The following is a 20,775-nucleotide window of genomic DNA, read 5'->3' as shown; positions in this document are numbered from 1 at the left end:
GAAATTGAAATATGATCTCTCTCAAGAGTGTATATGAAAGTTAAAGCTTAGTACAACCAAATGCAAATGAAATTACAAAGTGTATGAGCAAGGGTTTTGATTAGAGAGAAGAATTTGCAAGTAAATAGCTCAAAATTAATTTGCTCTCAAATATATGAAAGTTCTTGGTGGCAAAAGTTATTTTCGAACGAAATTGATTGGGTTTATATAGAGGAAAATAAGGAAAGTTACCATCGTGCACAAAGATAGCCGTTTTAGTTTTCCAGAAAACGCACAATTCGATCGACCGGATGGAATTCGATCAACCGGATGGAATTCGGTCAACCGGATGTGACGTGGCACTAGCCGTTGGAAAAATTCAAACCAAAATTCGGTCGATCGAATTTCTAAAACCAAAATACATGGCTTCTGGACAATTCGGAAACTGATTCGGTCGGTCAAATTCGGTCGATCGAATTTTATTGCATTTTACCCCCTGAATTTTCAAAAATCATATTTGACCCTTAAAACTTTGAAAAGTGACAATTTAACCCTTTTTTGAAAATTCTTTCAAAACCAACTTTAAGATATGAAAATGTAGTTCACAAAACTTCATCATTTTAAAAGAATTGATAAACTTTGGTGAAAGAATTGGCTTAAACCAATAAGTTTGAAAAACAACATTTTAACCCAAAATGTGAAAGATATGAAAATGAGTTTTCAAGTGAGCTATCACATGCAAATAAATATTCTAATCAAAACGAATGCTCTAAATTACAAATATATCTACCTAACACTTGAGTTTTTCTTCAAATCTTCACTAATTCTTCAATTGACTCTTCTCTTTCATTTCCATCTTGAAACTCCTTCAAGTGCATTAGATAAATCCTTGCAATCTAAGCTTGCACTCAAGTAAAATCATTAGTCAATATGTTTAGGGACATATTAGTTTGTTATCATCAAAATAAGAGCATAATGACTCATTGAGTCAACAAATAAAACCTACACATATATTCTACAACGTAAAATTAAAATGTACCAGTACACAACCATAATAATGTCAAACCCTTCGAGCTAAGAAGAGTTTGATTGGTCAATCTAGGTGAATCTTCATGCTTGTCTTTTTGTCTCTAATCTTCAATTATTATATGACTAGATTTTCTAGTTATAGAATTCTAAGGAAATAAAAATAGCCTAATCTAAAAGAAGAATGGGGATAAAGGCAGAACGTGCAAGCCTAGTTTAGAAATTATAACCCAAAAATGAAATAGAGAATTTAATAAACATTCACAAAGGTTCTTTTACTTTGTACTAGGCATCATGTATACATACATCCATACATATACATATCAATTAAAAATTAAATTTTTCATTATTATTATCCCAAGTGTTAAATTATTTTTGGTCCTTGAAGTTTTACAAACCCTTAAAGCTCAAGAAACTCCCAATTTAGTCCAAATTCAACAAAACATGACTAAATTGGAATTTTCAACTTTTTCAAGTGTGTAGGTGTGTAGTTTAACTATGCATATGGAATTCAACCAAATTCCAGAATGTAGCACGACAAAAGTCATAGCTTGGGCATGACTAGAATGCAACCAAGGTGAAAGGCACCACGCACAAGGAGGCATAACTAGACCAAAATTGATCCAATCATGCACCTTGTGCACACATGCCTTAAAGCCATGAAAATGTCATGGTTGGACCAAATTATGGTTTAGCCATGCTGTGTTTTAATGTCATGCACCATGAGACAGTCACAACTAAACCAAATAAATGGTTTAGTTGTGCACCACTTATGGTGCAAAGGTTTGTCCACTTGGCACCTTCATGCATAGTTTAGAAGATGTCGTGCATGGATGGTTTTCTAGACCAAATTTTTTGGGTTTTCTAATGACGAACAATCCAGAAGACTCTTGTTCTTCCAAGCCAGTCATCAAGGTGAGGGAATGCAACATATAAATTGTACTCACACTAACAATAACCTTCAAATCATACAATCAACAAGATTCGTGCAATAACGCAAAACTTACAACTTTTAACCAAAATTCAATATGCAAATTTCAATAAAACTTAAACAAAAATTTAGATACCATCACTCAATAATTTTACATAATTTACGTTATACATGATACTTAACAAATCATGCAGCAACACGATTTGCAAATCATCGTTACCAGTTTTAGTCTTAATAAATTTGATTACATGTAGTCAACACATAAAATTAATCAAAACAAATAGTAGGTATATATTGTCATGAAAATATGTTAAACGATGTCCCTGATACCACTGTAAGGTTTTCATGGTCCCCCTGATCAGCAGCATAGTAGAATTAAAAATTTTAAAAAAATCTTAAAAACTCTAACCAGGATACCTGTTTCATGAATCATGCAAAACACTCATAAGGTGTTTCAGGTTTATACCTGTATTGGTTTCTCCTCCAAATCTTCACATGGCTTGAGACTGAATGTTATCCAACCCTTAAGAAGTGGTGCCTTGGTATCCATGCGGAACATAAACACATAAGAAACAATCAAGGGAGAAGGCTACTAAGGCTTCTTATTTGGATTAAGTGTGTTCACAGGAAGAAGGAGAGAAAAACAGAAAACTTGCAGCTAAAGTTGTTGTTGTGTATGTGTTCTTGTGTTATTTTAATTCTAACGCATGCTTTAAATATGTGCAGGTGTCCGAATATAGCAAGGATTTCATCCAAACTTGACACCCTCAATTTACATGTATGGTTGACATGTAACATGTACAACTAGCTTGTTTTATGACTTGTATGTATAATTCAATCATTTCTTTAACCAATATCTCTCAAGACTAAGACATATAAAAGTGTTTATCTCACTAGTTCCTTGATAAGAATTTATATATATCAATGACTAACATGGATTAGACAATAACCTCATCACATTGTGGTCACAAATTCAAATAGTTATAAATGTCATTTAGTATTCTCATGTGAGATATCTTCTCTTATGTTCAAGAGCAATGAATCTTTTATCAATCAATCGTAGCCTCCATGTATTTTCACAATATGATCGATTACTACTTTTATAGTTCCCCCAATTACGATATTACGTTAGATAGTGTCAAACTATACTGATCCTTACACGAGATTGTCTACTGACCTTAAGTCGACGGATCACATGCACCCTTGGTACTCAGAGGATTTATTTCATAGACATTAGAGTAATAATCCATATGAATATCCTCTGAGTAGTTCAGTTTGATAAACACGTCTATAATGTATACCTATGTATTACACCAAACTATCTACAACAGCTTTGACACTTGAGAATTGTCGCCACTTTTGGTGATGTCGCTTAACACTATGATAATCTCATCATTATTACATACACCCTCGTTCATTACAGACGTTTCTAAAATGCCATTGAATATATACATAGGGTTCTTTCGATCAGTCGTTTGATTCCCTTGTCATAGTTCTACCATTCTAAGAGCATGTTATTCATACAATCATATAAACAGATAAAATATGAATTGAATAACAATAAATTATTTATTCATTATTAATATAAAATTACATCCATAAATATCAAATTTGATTAGCTTTATGACATTTACCCTAACACTGACAAAATACATTAATTCATATAAATTAATTTATTCAATCCAAACATTTTAAGAACCTAGAAGTTATTTTTCATTATTTTAATACACCAACAAATTTGAAAAGCCATCATTAGTCAATTTTTTATTACATTTCTAAATTGGTTAAATTTATAGTTAAAAAAAAAGTCAAATGGCTATTTCCTATTTGAACTTCAGTGTAACAATGGTTTTTATCTTTTAAATTTAAAAAAATTCATTTTTCTACTTATTAATTAAAACTAAACGTTAGTTTTAATTGTTAAATGACATTTTGTCACTTTTACCATTTATAAGAGAAACAATATGATTTACACCCTTCCTAATACAAATATATTCCAATTTCACTCTAACAACCTCTATATATATATATATATATATATATATATATATATATTCCATCTTTTGTCTTTTCCTTTTTCTTCTTTCTCTCTTTTTTTTTTTTTTTCGGTTAAATAACTATATACATTGCACGAAGAAATGAGTTAATAGTAATACAACTAAAAGCTTATCCTCACGGATGGAGGATAGCACAAGCTCTAGAGTACAAAGAATCATCCCAATAACATGCCTGATAATTTCATCAGTGTCAATTCAAACATAAATTTCTCTAGTGCTAACTCACAAAACAATAATTATTAACATCCCAGGAGAATGAAACCCACAGACCACAATGGAAGCCAGCATTCAAAAGGAAAACTCAAAACAAAATAATTGAAAAATGCATATCTACATGTTATCCAACACGTAGATCCCATTGGAAGTGCCCAAGCAGTTTTGTTCACCAATGAACCAACAACATCCTTCATTCCAACCCAAAATGGAGCAGCACTTCAGAATTCGAAAGGCAGATCCAGGCAGCAACAGCAGGAAAGCAGGCTAACACCTAAGCAGAACCACAGCAAGCACAAGAAGGCACCAGTAACTATAATTGTGCTTGCTGCAAACAGACAAGCAGCACAAAAACAGAGAACGGGCAGAGAACCATACAGAACCAAGGTAGGGCTCACCGCACCAGACATGAGGAGCAGAGACTCCACAGCTTACAGATTATTCTCAACTACTGCACCAACACCGGGAAGGAGATCACACAACAGGCAACGAACTGAAATCTAAATTATGTTGAAGACTAGATGCACCACACTAGAAGAGAGAAACAACTCTCCACGACAAGTAAAACTTGAAATGCAAACCAAATGGATCCAGACACCAAAGGAGCTAACGAACACATAAATTGAATTAAGGTCTTCGACATGGATCAACACAAATGGGAATCGCCACAAGCAAGCACATTCAGAACCAAGAGAGCAGAACCTGCAGAAACCAAAGCAAGGGAACAGAAGGGCAACAACCAGAAAAGCAAAGAAATAAAGAGTATCAACGCCATCAACAACAAATAACAAGAGCCTAGGAGACACAAGAAAGCTACTAGAATCTATGCATTTGACACCCTATACTCAAGAAAACCACAACAAAGCAGACTCTCAATGACGACAATATTTGAAGCAGCAGTTAGGGAGACTCCAAACATCATGAATCAGGACAGAAAGATTAGTGAACCTTAAGTTCAACCAAAAGAAACTACGCATAAATTGAGGAAATCTTTCTATGTATGGATTGCCATCTTTCTATTTCATTGATAACGTTCTTTCGCTTTTTTTGAAAAGGATTTATGAGCCCTTACCTTACTCTTAAATATTTAACATCGAGTATCAATAATTCCTTCCAATATCTTTATCAATATACTGCTTCTTCTACACATTCATCTCCAACCCATAAAAGGGATTAACTAATAGTTAGGACTCATTAAAAAAATCGATAATCTACTAATGAGAAAACCTTTTCCTGCATTAGGAACTAATATCTATTTCTATTGATTTTTATCAGAATTCTATTTGAATCTATTTATTCAAATTATCTAATTTCGATTATTATTTTAATATCATTTTTTTTTCATTCTAGTTCCAGAAGTTTGACCCCTCCCTCTAACTTTTTTGTTTTCTTTGACAAATACGATAGTAACCATTGGTGTTTTTTCAGAATTTTCTGTAGACCTCTCTGAGATAAATAGACATCTCTGCGTCTTTGTCTCTCATAAGTCGTCTGATCCTCTCTATAATGACTTCTTTGGGCAAACTTTTCTTAGCAAAAATTCTAATATTTCTCTCATTCCAGATTTCGTAGACCGTGGCACCCAAGCAAAATTTTCCCATAACAAATTTCAAATGGTCACCTTTCCATTCCAAAGCTATTTCTTATTTTTCGGTCATTGAAAAACACCAAAAAAGAAGCCAACAGATAGATTCTAGATTCAAGATGTGAGTTGTGGGTTTAGGGCTTCAATAGTTATTTGAGTGTTGAATCCTACATCAATCATGTCTCAAGCATCCAACTCCTGCTTTGATGATTCTCCATGCATCTCCTCATTGAATCCTTTAACAGAATTATAATACTCTAGGTTTGATTTAGATACATGTTATATCCTACAAGTCTCTTTTGAATTGTATCGTGCAAACCTTGAATCTAAATGAGTTGAAAACAATATGTCCTTGTGAAGGTTCAAAATCTCTTTCTTCTTTCCAATCTTATTAACTGACTTGTTACCTTTTTAACTGTTAAGATGCCTAGTCTTGTGGCCTTTCATAACAGTTCTCTAGCTAAACCCTCCAAATTCAAAGCTAAAGGCATCATTGTCTACCAGTTGATCAGTGGCAACCAATTAAGAGGTCTCAAATTCTCATCATCACTATTGTAAGTGAACAATACCGAGGAGGCTCATTTTGCTCATAACTCTTCTCAACATGAACTCCACATCTTTGTTCCCTTAGAGTAATTATACAGTGTAATTAGTTCGAACAGATTCATATTAACTGTCAAAAGCAAGAATCATGGAAGCCTTATCATACAGTGAATCTATCAAAGAAGAAATCAATGGAAGAAGACAATGCGGTAAGGTGGGAGCAATTGTTAGTGTAATCTTCGAAGGAGACATCATACATAGTCATTGACTGAGTAATTGACGGGGGCAAGCAGACTGAGAACAAGATTCTAGTCTTGCCCGTCACATTTATAATTTTTGGTTTTATAATTATTAAAAGCTAAGAAGCACGAAAATGTAGTGTGCATTTTCACGAATCCGAAACGTTTCGATTTTTGAAACGGCTCGAAACTGGTACGAAACATTTTGGGGCCGTTTCGATAATTTTAGATAAAAGGGAAATGCATTTCTTTAACAGAAAGAGTTTCCTATGCATACCAGAATTCTGAAAGTGTATCATAAATGGATTCTGAAAGGATTTTGAAAGTAAATAACAAAAATAGTTTCCTGTACGTAATAGTCTTCTGGGCGTCTTCTCTTATTTGTTGTCAATCTCCTTTGTCGTCAATCTGCTGGGCGTCTTCTTCTTTTGCTGGGCGTCTTCTTCTCTTCTTTGTTATCAATCTCTTGGGCATCTTCTTCTTCTTTGAACAATGGCTGGAAGAAAGAAAACTCTGTGAAAAAAGTGTGCGTTTTCTTGCCCTTCTATGATACAAATTAGTTTATATAGATTTGAATTTAATGCATCTCAATCCCCAAGATTATAATTCTGCATGCCTCTCCCAGATTTGTTAGCTTTCCAAGATTTGTTAGTTTTCGAAGATTTTTATTTTTTTATAAAACATATATTAAATTATTATATATATACTCCATTAGCCTGTCTTTTGCTCAGTCAATGCATGCTTTCTTCCAGATGTGTCAACGTTGGAATTTTAATTTGTTATAAAATATATTTTAAAACATTAAATTATTTTATATGCTCTATTCCCCCTGATATATATATATATATATATATATATATATATATATATATATATATCATGAATATAATTTGTAATTATAATCCATAATTTATTTTATTAATAATTATTGAATATTTGATTTTATATAATTTAATCGAATAATTTTATAGTCTATAATTTAGTTATTCTTGTTTGATTTGAATATTATTTATAGATAAAAGTTTTCCTATAATTAAATTGATTTATTTATGTTTTCAATTTGTGCGTTTATTTCAGTTGTGTAGTAAGCTGTCAAGAAGAATAGTCGGTGATTTATGTGATTTTGTTGATTTTTTTGATAAATTCGAGCAAATTGTTAGTGATACTGAATTTGAGTTAATCATTAATGGATTCTGCTACTAGTAAGGAAAATTCTAATTCTAAAAGTAATAGTAGTAGTATGGGTTTTGCAAAAAAGAATAATGATGAAGACCAAAATCCATTGTGGAAATATGTCACAAAAATTCAGAAACTTGGAGAATCAGGGGGTACATGCAAATGGGTTTGTAATTTTTGTCATAAAGAAAGGCAAGGGACTTATACTAGAGTTAAAGCTCACCTATTAAAAATTACGGGGAAAGGAATCGGTGCTTGTTCTAAAGTGAAATTCGAAGATTTAGTAGAAATGAGAAAATTAGATGATGAAGCTACCAATAAGGTTTATAATTCTCAACCTAAGGAAGTGTCATTGCCTAGCAATACTACTAATGTAAATCAATCATTGTCTTTATCCTTACTGTTACCGAGTGGGTCAAATCTTTTTTTAAAGAAGAGAAAAGTTGATGATTCTCCTATTGCTAAATCTTTTGACATACAAACTAGAGCTCAATTAGATGAGAAAATTGTTAGAATGTTTTACACTAGTGGTCTTCCTTTTAATTTTGCTAGGAATCCAAACTATATTAGTGTCTTTTCATTTACAGCTAATCATTCATTGGGTGGTTATGTGCCTCCTAGGTACAATAAATTAAGAACTACACTACTTCAGTAAGAGAAAACAAATGTGGAAAGGTTATTGGAACTTATTAAAAGCACTTGGATGGAAAAAGGGGTTAGTATTGTTAGTGATGGATGGAGTGACCCACAAAGGAGACCTTTAATTAACTTCATGGTTGTTTGTGAATCAGGCCTGATGTTTATTAAAGCTGTTAATTGTGCAGGTGAAGTTAAAGATAAATATTTCATTGCTAATTTATTGAAGGAGATAATTGATGAGGTTGGTCATCAAAAAGTAGTTCAAGTAATAACTGATAATGCAAAAAATTGTAAAGATGCTGGGGAAATCATTGAAGATATGTTTCCACATATTTATTGGACTCCATGTGTTGTGCATACTTTGAATCTAGCTTTGAAAAATATATGTGCAGCTAAAAATGTGGAATCTAATCAAGAGACATATGATGAATGTCATTGGATAACTGACGTTTATGGTGATGTTATGGTAATTAAAAACTTCATAATGAACCATTCAATGCGATTGACTATGTTTAATCGACTTAGTCCTTTGAAATTATTTTCAGTTGCGGACACTTGTTTTGCTTTTGTTGTTGTTATGCTCAAAAGATTTAAATTAATTAATGGTGCTCTAGAATCAATGATCGTAAGTGAACAATGGGGACAATATAGAAAAGATGATCAAGGCAAAGCAAGATTTGTTCGTGATAAGGTGTTGGATGAGAATTGGTGGGCGAAGGTCAATTACATTCTTGCTTTTACTGCACCGATTTATGATATGATTCGAATGTGTGATATAAATAAGTCGTGTCTTCATTTGATTTATGAGAATTGAGATTCTATGATTAAAAAAGTTAAATCAGTTATTTATGAACATGAAGGAAAGTTTCCTACCCAAAATTCTCCTTTCTATTCAATGATCTATAGTATTCTTTATGATCGTTGGGCAAAAAGTAATACTCCACTCCATTGTCTAGCTCATTCATTGAATCCAAGGTAAATATCTAATTGAATTATATATTTCTTTCATACTTATTTGATATATTTATTTATTAAATTGGATATTAATTTGTTAACTATTTGATATATCTATTATTTGTGAAGGTTTTATAGTGAACAATGGCTTGAAGGAGGTGACGGTAGAGTGTCTCCTCATATGGATGAGGAAGTATCTATTGAGAGGAACAAATGTTTTAAAATGATCTTTTCTGAAGATGAGCGTGTTAAAGCATTGGATGAGTATGCTAACTTCTCCCTCAAAAGTGGACTGTTTGAAGATCCTGACTCAATTGATGCTAGATTTAATACAGAATCGATGAAGTGGTAAACATGTTTTGGTTCAAATGCTCCATTGCTTCAAAAGTTAGCATTCAGAGTACTTGGACAACCTAGTTCCTCCTCTTGTTGTGAAAGAAATTGGAGTACTTATTCCTTCATTCATTCAATTAGAAGGAATAAATTAATTCCAAAACATGCAGAAGATTTGGTTTTTCTTCATAACAATCTTCGTTTATTGTTAAAGGTTAACTCTAAGTATTATGATGGTAAGGAGAAGATGTGAAATGTTGGTAGAAATGACTTTGGGAGTATGGAAGATGTGGGAGTTCTTCAATTAGCCAACCTGTTATTAGATAAACCAGAATTGGAGTCTGTTTTTTTCGATGAAGATGCAAATGACATAATGGATAAGGAGAATGATCAAATAGAGAAAATACAATAAATATTTTACTATTTTTAAAATTTTTTTCATTATATTTTATTTGATGACTTTGATATTGACCCTTGGAAATTATTATTTTGATGAAATAATATTGAGTTTGTAGGTTGATTTATTTACATTTTGATAAAATATATGGATTTATATACATGTTTATTTTCCATTTTAAAATATGAATATATAAGTATTGATTTAATTTATATATACATGTTTCAAGAACTTGAATTTGTAATTTATTTTTGGTATAAAATTATTTTGTTATATGTTATTTTAAATTGGTTGAAAAAAATCAATTGTTGTATTTTTTTAATTAAAATATAGATTATTGTATTTTTTATAAAAATTTCATATTTATAAAAAAAACTCTATATTTTTTATATTTACACGTTTCTCCACGTTTCTGTTTCCTACTTTTTTAAGAAAATACGTTTCCACATTTTCGTCAAATGCTACATAGATTACAAGGGGTGGAAAAAAATTAACCAGCGTTGAATGTCGATGACATTTTTGCCTTGTCCCCAACTTTATTAAAAGTAACCTACTGTTTATTTTTTTACTCATTTCACTGTGTTTCTTTGTCCAGTCTTAATGATAAATAATGGATCGTCCAAAACAAAGTTGAAACGGAGCAATTATACAGGAAATAAAAATGGCGGAACAGAAGAATAATCATTAACTAATTACATTAAAACCCTTGGAGAAATTTACAGAGCACCTATGTTCTTGAGGCCAAGAACAACCCCAACCCCAATTATGTGACCAACCGAACCACAAGCCAAGGTGTCAGCCAGTGTGAACCCAGCTGGGTCACCTGTTTGCAGCCCTGAATCCCTCACTTCAAGCTTCAATCCTGCCGTCGCCTTCCTGTTTGCCGACGGTGCCAACCCAAATCTTCCTGCAAACAGCATTAGGCTTGTAGTTGTCACCATTATCTGTTCCCAAACCAAACAATCAATCACTAAAAAAATTTTGTAAAATAATCTTGTACTGTTACTTATATAATGACACTCTTACTTACCAAGTTTGTGGGTGATCCGATAAAGTCACAGCGTGCACCCAAAGCTCCCTTCCCCTTCTGCCTCATTGGTTGAACTGCCACCTACATAATCACAATTGAAAAAAAGACAAATAAAAGGGCATGGCTAAAGGACATTGCTGACTGACCAAGTAAAGAGAAGAAGCACTGACCAGACTTTGCTCTGGAGCGGCTGAGACTTGGGGTCTTAGCCCACTGAACTGGGGAAGAGTGGTCATAACAGAAGTGGCCATTTTCTGCTTCTGGGAAGAATTGATCTAAGAAGAAATGTGATGGATTGGCAATTTAGTTTGTTATATTTAGAATATTTTACCCAAAAAGGTTTGTAGGGTTATAAAATGAGCAGTTTGGCAAATTTTCATGGTGTCCACATGAGAAATTTGTGGCCTCAGAATGCTAGAATTGGATACACTTGGATACTGGTTTCTGACTTGGCATTTTGTCATTGGGGTTCACTTCACTGGATAAGATTTTGTGTTTTCCTAATATTTTGCTGGGCTGGATCTGTAAGGATTTATTGGGCTTATATGTGATATCATCCGTCTCATTGGATGGAAAAAAAGTAAGGTTGCTAAGAAAGTTTAGGGGCTCACAAACTATTCATTGTTCAACTCGTATTGGGCTACATTTGATTCAGTTATTATCAAGTCAAACTCAAAGTTGGCCAATTCTTGCACAACTTGATGATCTTGTAAGCTGTAATAATAATATTAATAAATTTCTAAAAGTTTAAAATATTGTACTTATATATTTAAATTCTTATATCTTGACTTTGAATATATAAGATAATTTATTAATATATATATGCTACAAAGTTTAACTGTAATTTCTCGAATCTAATTAGAGTTAATCGTTTATATCTTGAGCTCAAACTCGAACATGTTACTTCTGAACTAGTTAAACTCAAACTTAAGCTTAAGTATTGTGTAAACCTAAAGAGTTAATATTTCATTTCCTTCGCTTATGTTATACACCCACTATCATTATTCCTAAAATTAAAATTTAGATAATTAAATTTAAAATTCGGGAAAAAAATGAATATTCACAATGTAAGGTCTTGCTTGATTTCTAAGAAATCAGAAAGTGAAGTTAATACTTAAAGAAAGCAACATACTGTTTGTAATAGAAAAAATTACCTATCATTGAGCCTTTCCATAATGATTCTTCTAATTCCCACAAGCATTGTCAAAAATTATGTTTATGTGCATTGACATCAAATTTCTTGATTTCTTTCATCTTTGCTCTAAAGCACATGACTGTTGGTACTCCGAAAGCCTTCCAAAATAGGTTCCTCAACACTAGGGTAGACATGTCCAACATAATTTCTTTTTGTGTGCACAAGGCTACAATTCATTCAAGGTAGCCAAGTCATAAGCCCCAAGGCCCCAAGGAATAGATTGAGTGAAAAAAAGAGAATGTTTGATATATAAAAGAGTATGAGTTTAAATCTCTTTTGATAATATATCAAGTTTAAACTCTTGATTTATTTGATTAATAGGAAGTTCAAGGAATTATCCCTAAGTTTTCAAGTTATAACTACCAATACCACCTCTTTATATAAACATTTTAATGATAACCATTCAACTCTAAAAAGATTAGACCTTAATATAAATCCAAACGTTCATGTTTTAAAATATGCTTAAAAAAAAAAAATCTCTAAAATTGTGGTGGAGCCTTGACCTTTTCTTCTTCCTCTAACAAATCAATCATACCACCCAAAGTTAATATATAAATTGAACTGAGTAAAAGTATTTGTATTAAGTTGTGCAAAATAAAAGAATCGATTCTTAACTAGAAACAAAAAGATCTTACAAAGTAGTTAGAAGATACTCAAAACCTTAAGTTATCACAAGCAACAATATTTAAAACACTTACTCGATCAATCAACCTCTTTCAAGAAGAAGTATTGTTAAATCCAAATGCAAAATGGTCAAAGATGGTAAGGTACCTAATGATGAAGCACACACCTTCCAAATGGTTTGTATGTCATCATGAACATGTCAATATGAGTGACGAATTATTAAAAGAAAAGAGAAATATTTTTATAAGAAACTTTTGTTTCGAAGCTAACTCATTTGAATTTTCAAATGGATGGTTGGAAAATTTTAAGCATGACACATGCAATCCATTCTTTCCATCATTTTGGTGAGAGTCATTCATTAGAAAAAATTACTATTTTGCCATCAATAAGAAAATAATTAAACAAATGGCCAAAGGACTCTTTCCCACCCAAAGTATGTTATTATCTCAAAGTTCGTCTTGTTAACTTTGAAAATCTCATTTATCCACTCATGAACAGTTAAAATTAACAGAATCCTAACCCCTTAAAATTTTATCTCTTTTTCCCCCCTAACCTCTAAAAACTAACCATTTCCCCTAGTTTAAGTTTTAAAAAATTGCATTCCCCCCCCCTAGGATTTAGCTTTCCATCTTCGGTGCCAAATTCGGCTCAATCACCGACAACGAAGCTTTCCAAAGGCATCACCATACTTCGGTGATCTCTCTTTTCTCCTCTGGAATGCCGATGGTCCGAGATTTGACCTGAAAAGTCAAAGAGCTTCGTTAGACAATTTTTAGGGGTTAGGGGGGAAAACTATATTAAATTTTAATTTATTTTTAATATTATAGATAAAATAATGATTTTACTCTTTAAACTGTTAATTTTAATAACCCATGGATGGGTAAATGAGATTTTTAAAGTTAACAAATAAAAAGTTAAGATAAGAGTATACTTTGGGTGAGAAATAGTCCTTTGGCCTAAACAAATAGGTTCAGGAGGAGATTCACAATATGGATGATATTAACTTATTTTATTGTATCCAACCTAATAGCTCTCTTGCAACAAAGCAGTTACAATATCGAAAGCAAAATAAAGAGAGGTATATAATTGTAACTTATCTGTTGTGATGGTGATGACTTTGACAAACTCCGACTTGGGGTCATCAATAAGTTTCTTTATTCAACATCTTTTAAGAATGTTAAATATGATCATTTCAATTACAGCCATTGAACGAATTCAAATGCATGGTTTGATAGTCGTTTGAATAGCAATGTCTTCCTTATTATATTAGATAATTGTACTGCATATGGCAAAAAGGAAAATCTCCCCTACTTCATCACACAATTGTTTTGTTCCTACCACTAAATAATAGCACTTCCAAAACCTAGTTTTATCAAAGGTTATTATTGTCAACATATAAGCACCTACTTTTAAAACAAATAGAGGAGCGGATCATAAACAATTGCCTCTTATTTAGAACACTGCAAAATTAGGATTTTTCGATACGGATGAATTGCTAGTTAAAAATGAAATGGATAAGAGAAATTAAATGAACAAATTCACAACTTCACTAATAAAATTGAATTACGGGTATTTTTAACGATAAGAACAAATTCACAAATGAAGAATAGTAAGCTAAATTTCAGGCTCATGTTTAACGAAAAATAGTGGGCTAAATTTTTTGCCCAATCAATTAAAATTTCCATTAATATTTTTATTAATAATAAAACTATATATATTCATATTATTGAATACATAAAATAAGTATATAAATAATATATTATCTAAATAATATATTATCTGATGATTAAATAATTTTAAATTAATATTAAAATAAATACTTTTAACATCGCACTTCTATCTCAAAAATCCTGAAATCTTATATGTCATTTAAAATGATATTAATAACTAAAATAAAATTATATATGTCTAATTTTGAAAATTCAATTGGGTGATTTTCAATTAAAAATAAAGTATCATCAAATCACTTGATGACACATTGTCTAAATATTCAATTAGATACTTAAAATTAAGTACACATAATATTGCTCAACTAAAGATAGTGTAATGGAAATAAAAGTTTTTGTATTGAGATACAAAGGATTCAAGGAAGACAAAATTGAAAGCTTTCAATTGCTCTTCAAATTTTGCATTAAAATATAAAGGTTACAAGCATTATAAATTTGAAAATCCTTGCTTTTTAATTCAAGCTTTATTTTTGTTGAAAATCTAGTTTGAAAAAGTAGAAATTACATGTTAAAAACTGCAAAACAAGAAAACGAATTATGTTCTTGAATTAACCATATTTCTTATGGCCTTTTTGGTCTATTATTAGGAAAACAATAAATTTATTAAACCATACAAAGACCAAATCTTTTTTTTCAAAAAATTACTGTGGGAAGCCAGAAGGAAAATTGGTGATACTAAAATCTGAATGGATAATTTGGTTAATATATTTATTTTTTACTATTTTTAAATGGTGTCATAAAAAATGTTAAGCTTTTTATTTTGTTTCTACAAAGCAAAACATATGAAAATTAACGTTTTCCAAGTATTTGTCTAATATTTTTTATTTAATATTTTAAGTTTATATACTGAAAAATAAATATAAACATCTTGCTGAAATTAAATGTTTGATAGAAATGTTAAAATGATATGAAAAAGCATACAATTGAAAGTAACCCAAAAAAAATAAAATTATTAGCATACAAAATTGAAATAAATATGTATAATTGTTGGCATTAACAGAGAACAACTAAAAAAAAAAAAATTGAAACATCTTTTATTAAATGAAAACTTTAACAAAAAATAAATTTTCCAATATACTTAATTTTAGCAAAAAAGGCATGATTAAGATATAAGTTTACCCCTAGGATTACCCAAATACCCTTGGTTTAATCGGCTTTAAAATGCTGGTTTAAGGGGGCCTTTTTAAATACTTTCCATAATTCTCAATCTGCTTTGAATTAGTTAATCAGTCCCATGACACCAAAGGAACAAAATGAATCTTACCCTGAAATATGGCCTTCATAGAACAAAGACTATCAGAATAGGTCAGAAGGATATGATGCAACAAGCTGGACTTAACATACAATAAGAATTGATATAAGAAGTTGACCTTGTGAAATCTTAGCAATCAAGGCCCACGGTGGCAAAAATAATCAACAATATGGTTGTGTTAGTGAAAAAAAAAAGAGAAAACTGGACTTCCATATTACAAAGAACATAAGCAAGAGAGGACTGAGTATAGACATGGCCATCAGCTTACCAGAGCAAATCAGTCATCTAGAGAAGATGAATATATATGTGTGTGACAAACGAGGCTCTATTGACTGATATTCACTGGAATAACTAACACTTCAGCAGGACAGAGGCCAAAAGTTTATAAATTTTGGAGCTCCTCATTGTCTGTACCTACACTTAAATTTCCTAGGTGATCTTGTATCTACACTTATATTTTTGACATATGGTCCTATAACTACCGATACATTTTCGAGTATGATCCTATATACACACTAGCATTTCAATATTTGAACAGAAATTAGTTCGGCCATGAAATAACATTGAACCAGTGACTAACTTACCAAAATCAAACCATGATAATAAAAATGCTCCTAAAGTCTCCTAAAATTGTAATTTAGTCACTGCATGTCTATAGGATGGATGACACCTGAGGAAAAAAATGCTTAGAAGAATGTTTGAAGCATCCACATAAACCGCAATATAGACTTTTCTGACTAGAAACCCTACTTTCCGCTTAATGAAATACAAACCATAAAGTTCCATCAAGAGAAAACAGTAATATACAAGTTATTTCAGCCTTATCCTACAATGTTGTAACATATTTAAAGCAGAACAGAGATAATTATAAAAGCTTGGTAAAACTAAGGAAAAATAAATGCCAACGTCAAACAAATGGTCAAAGGTCAGAAGATGACAGAAAGCGAATGACTCAGATTGTAACAATAAAATCAAGGCAATATAGAACAAAAATAGACATATCTTGACCCATTTGAATAGGAATGCAATTAGAAGGCATGCATTAATCTAACCTAACTATTGTTAGGAAAAAAAATTAAAGAAGCTGCTGTCACAATATGGCAACATACAGATATGTAGTCTCCAATAGGATGAATGCAGCATATTCATTATATAGTGCAACAAGTCAAACAATGCGACAGAAAGAGAAAACTCCTAACAAAAACACAATAATAGGATAATAATAAGTTGCTTAAAACACCTACATGGCAAGACTATTTGTCTGAAAAACCCTTTTTGTTTCCATTGGCCAAAACTATGAAAACAATACATATTGTTCTATTATAATACCGTCAACAAATTCCTCAACTAGGGGAGGAAGAGAATCATGTGATTCTAAATCACTGCCAAACTCAAGGCAAGCTTACGCGTGACAAGAACATTGGGTTGAGATCAAGGTCTTCACTACAAAAGTTTCACAACACCTGCCACAAGGAAGAAATGAAAGTCAATTTACAGCTAAATCCACAACTACCAAACAGAATACTAGTTCCAATGCCAGAGGTAAGCCCAGCTTCACATAACTAAATGCTTAGTTTGGCTATATAATCATCAAACAGTAACACAATACTAAATCTTCAATCCAATAAATAGTTTCCTTCCAACAACAATAACCTTAGACCACAAACATAATAATTCAATCAACAAATCCAATAAAATTAACAATCAAGAAGTGGGCATACCCATCACTGTTGCTGCCGTGGAGGATTTCCGGGGGGTGGTGGCATCCCAGGACGAGGTGCAAAACCAGGAATTGAAGCACCAGGCGGTGGAGGCATCCCCGGACGAGGAGGTGCACCCGGCATTCCCGGACGAGCTGGCGGAGGAGCAGGAGGCCCTCTCATCATTGGCCCAGGTGGAGGCGGCACCATTGGTCTCTGAGCCCCAAACTGCTGTGGAGGCATCGGGAACTGCTGGGGTGGCGGCCGAACCCCAAAAGGAGATGGGACCGGCTGCGGAGGGCCCCGTGCCATTGGTGGTGTAGCCTGTCCCGGAAACATTCCAGCTGGAGGCATCTGACCAGGCGGACGAATCACAGATGGGGCAGCTGGCGGGTAACTGACAGGTGGTCTGGCGATCTGTGGCTGCATCATGGCAGGAGCAGGACCACCAACGCCACGAACGGGTCCAGCGAGACCCGGCTGGGCTTGGACAAGCGGAGCAGTGGGGACTCCGCGGCCAGCGGCACGGCCAATACCGGGACCAGCAACAGCAGAGGCGGAGACGGCCTTTGCACGTGACTCTTCAGGAGGAGGAGGACCTTCAACGGTCATGGAAATGACTTCTTCACCCCTGAGAAGGACGAGACCCAGAGTGCGACGGTCCTCACGTTCCTCATTGTTGTTATTTTTCTTGCCCTTAGCTGGGGGAAGCTTACGAAACTCTTCAGTGTCACCGAGAACGAGATTCATGTGACGGTCAAAGGCCATGAATTTTCCGATCAGCTGGCGACCGTCTTGGATGGTCACGCGCATCCGGTAGTTTATGAATTGAAGCATCTTCGAACTCTTTGACAACGACATTATAAAATTGTTGGTACTTACTGTTGACTCTTAGGGTTCTTGGATTTAGCCTTTCAGGCCTTTCAGGTCGTCTTCGTCTTCAAATCGAAGACCCGTAAAAAGTCTGAGGTTTCGATTTTAGGGTTTTATCAGTCTGGTCTTACTAGAACTATTTGAATGTTCCGGTTTTCGGGCGGAGTAGCGAACCGGATTTTATGGACGGGCTTGGGCTTACTTGGATTCCTCAAATTGGGCAGGTCTAAAGCCCTAAACGTTAGTAAAATTTCACACAACCTTTAACTTTACACAATCGAATAAAAAAAAAGATTGGAAAAAAAATATGATTTCGATATAAAAAGTAATGTAGGTTAGGTTGACTCTAAAAAAAATCGAGTCATATTTGGATTGACATAAAACTAACTTGATTTGATCTGAATTAATTTGAAAATTTTAAATAAAATATTGTATAATATCATAATAGTAAAAATTCACTAATATCTTTTATTTTCTTTAATCTTTATTCCCTAATTCGAATAAAAAAAGAAATTTTTGTTGTATCACTAAAATCTGCATCATTCAAAGATAATCATTTTAATTTAAGAATTATTTTTGGCAGACTTATAAAAAATTATTTGTAATTTATTTATTTTATTGGTATGTTATAAGTACTACTTGTTTAAACTTATTAAGTTTGGTGTATCATATTCGTATATTTGTTAATGGTTTTAATATTTATTATAATAGTTATATTCATCGTATATATTGAAAATTAAAATTTTTAAATATTTGATAAATAGTTGTTAATTTCATTGGTTATTAATTGTATTATTTTGAAATTAAATTTGTCAATTTATCTGGATTATTGATTATGATATTATGTTTTTTTATCCCTACAATTAATCATATAAAGAGACAATGAATAAACTATTAGTATTAACTTAAAATAGAATAATATTCTTTTAACAAAATATTGTTTCACGTCAAACTATCATTTTATGTATTATGTTGTAACAAATCATGTTATTCATTGACATTTGATAAAGTGTATTGTTTTCTGACAAATTATGTTATTACATATTATGTTTTGACACGATTTTATTTGTTACATAGTTTAAATTAATTCGAATCAGATTAGGTTAGCTTAATAATATTCTAATTTAGTTTAAGGTTAAAAATTTTTAATACAATTTTATTTTGATGGCATCAATGGTTATATTATTCAATTTTGATAAGTTAAAGTACATTATTTAAGAGATTTAATATTTTTATATTCCAAAATTTTTATCAATATCTTTTACTTTATTTTTAAAATTTTAAATGATTAAATATTTCACTTCTTAAATTTATGCCAAGTATAGTCTATCAATGGTTGGAGACTTATACTTTATAAATGAGTGATCTTTACGAATAAAAACTTTTGGTTTAAACTTGGATTGACTATAAAAATAAAAATAAACTCCACATTATAATTTTTTACAAATTAGTAATTTTATCAATACGTATGATGATATGTAGTTAGCTAAAAATAATTTAAAGTAATTAATGATCATCAAAGGATGATTATCTATACATTTGATCTGTAAGATATTGAAAAGTAGATTACATATTAGAAATTAAAATCCATAAGGATTACTTAAAGAAACTTTTGATTCTATTACAAGAGCATAATATTCAAAAAAATTTAAAATAATCCAATATGGTAAGCTATGAACCTATTGATACTTTTGTATCAAATGACAAATTATTGAAACTAGAGATATGTCTCAAAATTTAAAATGATTCAAATGTCATTGGATATATTATGTATGTTAGGGTGCGTACATACCTAGATATTTGTTTTTTTTGTCAAGCTGGTTAGTCGATATAAGTCAATATTGAGAAGAGCGCTGAAATGTTGTCTATAGAATGTTGATATATTTAACAGGCTTTATGGATTTTTTTAAAGATTAAATTTGCGTTTGATTGGCTATTTAAACGTCAGTTGGGAAAGTAATTTAGACCAATACAAATCAATTTCTAGGTATATTTTCTTACTCTAAAAGAGCCCATATCTTAGAGCAATAAGAAATAAACATGCATAACATTATCCACAACGGAGGCTGAGTATATAGCTTGTTCAGTGATTATGCAAGAGAATGCTTGGTTAAGAAGATACTTCATGAATCTGGGTAAACAAAACGATATTATCGGAGCAATGGTTATCTGTTGAAATAAAAGATTCTAAATTTTTATAGGATAACCAAACATATCGACACTAGACACAATAGTTTAAGAGACATAATTTTTAAGAGGAAAATGAGCATACAATATAATTTTATACATTGTATGATCACTA

At 31.9% G+C, this 20,775-nt stretch overlaps 2 protein-coding genes across 2 annotated transcripts; both read right to left on the bottom strand.

Annotated features, from left to right (window-relative positions):
- Positions 1-10,734: 10,734 nt before the first annotated feature.
- On the bottom strand, positions 10,735-11,462 carry LOC123205284 (photosystem I reaction center subunit psaK, chloroplastic-like). The gene is made up of 3 exons (XM_044622208.1): positions 11,273-11,462; positions 11,103-11,183; positions 10,735-11,016 (listed from the first exon to the last, which is right to left on the bottom strand). The coding sequence occupies exons 1-3, from the start codon at positions 11,351-11,353 to the stop codon at positions 10,789-10,791; spliced, it is 390 nt and encodes a 129-aa protein (XP_044478143.1). The 5' UTR covers positions 11,354-11,462; the 3' UTR covers positions 10,735-10,788.
- A 5,564-nt stretch (positions 11,463-17,026) lies between these two features.
- Positions 17,027-18,577, bottom strand: LOC123205278 (small nuclear ribonucleoprotein-associated protein B'-like). The gene is made up of 2 exons (XM_044622200.1): positions 17,622-18,577; positions 17,027-17,363 (listed from the first exon to the last, which is right to left on the bottom strand). The coding sequence occupies exon 1, from the start codon at positions 18,459-18,461 to the stop codon at positions 17,625-17,627; it is 837 nt and encodes a 278-aa protein (XP_044478135.1). The 5' UTR covers positions 18,462-18,577; the 3' UTR covers positions 17,027-17,363; positions 17,622-17,624.
- Positions 18,578-20,775: the final 2,198 nt, after the last annotated feature.

This window comes from Mangifera indica, unplaced genomic scaffold (assembly GCF_011075055.1).
Source record: "Mangifera indica cultivar Alphonso unplaced genomic scaffold, CATAS_Mindica_2.1 Un_0003, whole genome shotgun sequence".
In the NCBI taxonomy this organism is placed as follows: domain Eukaryota; kingdom Viridiplantae; phylum Streptophyta; class Magnoliopsida; order Sapindales; family Anacardiaceae; genus Mangifera; species Mangifera indica.
Note: the sequence above shows the minus strand (reverse complement) of the source record. Positions and strands in the feature narration are given on the sequence as shown.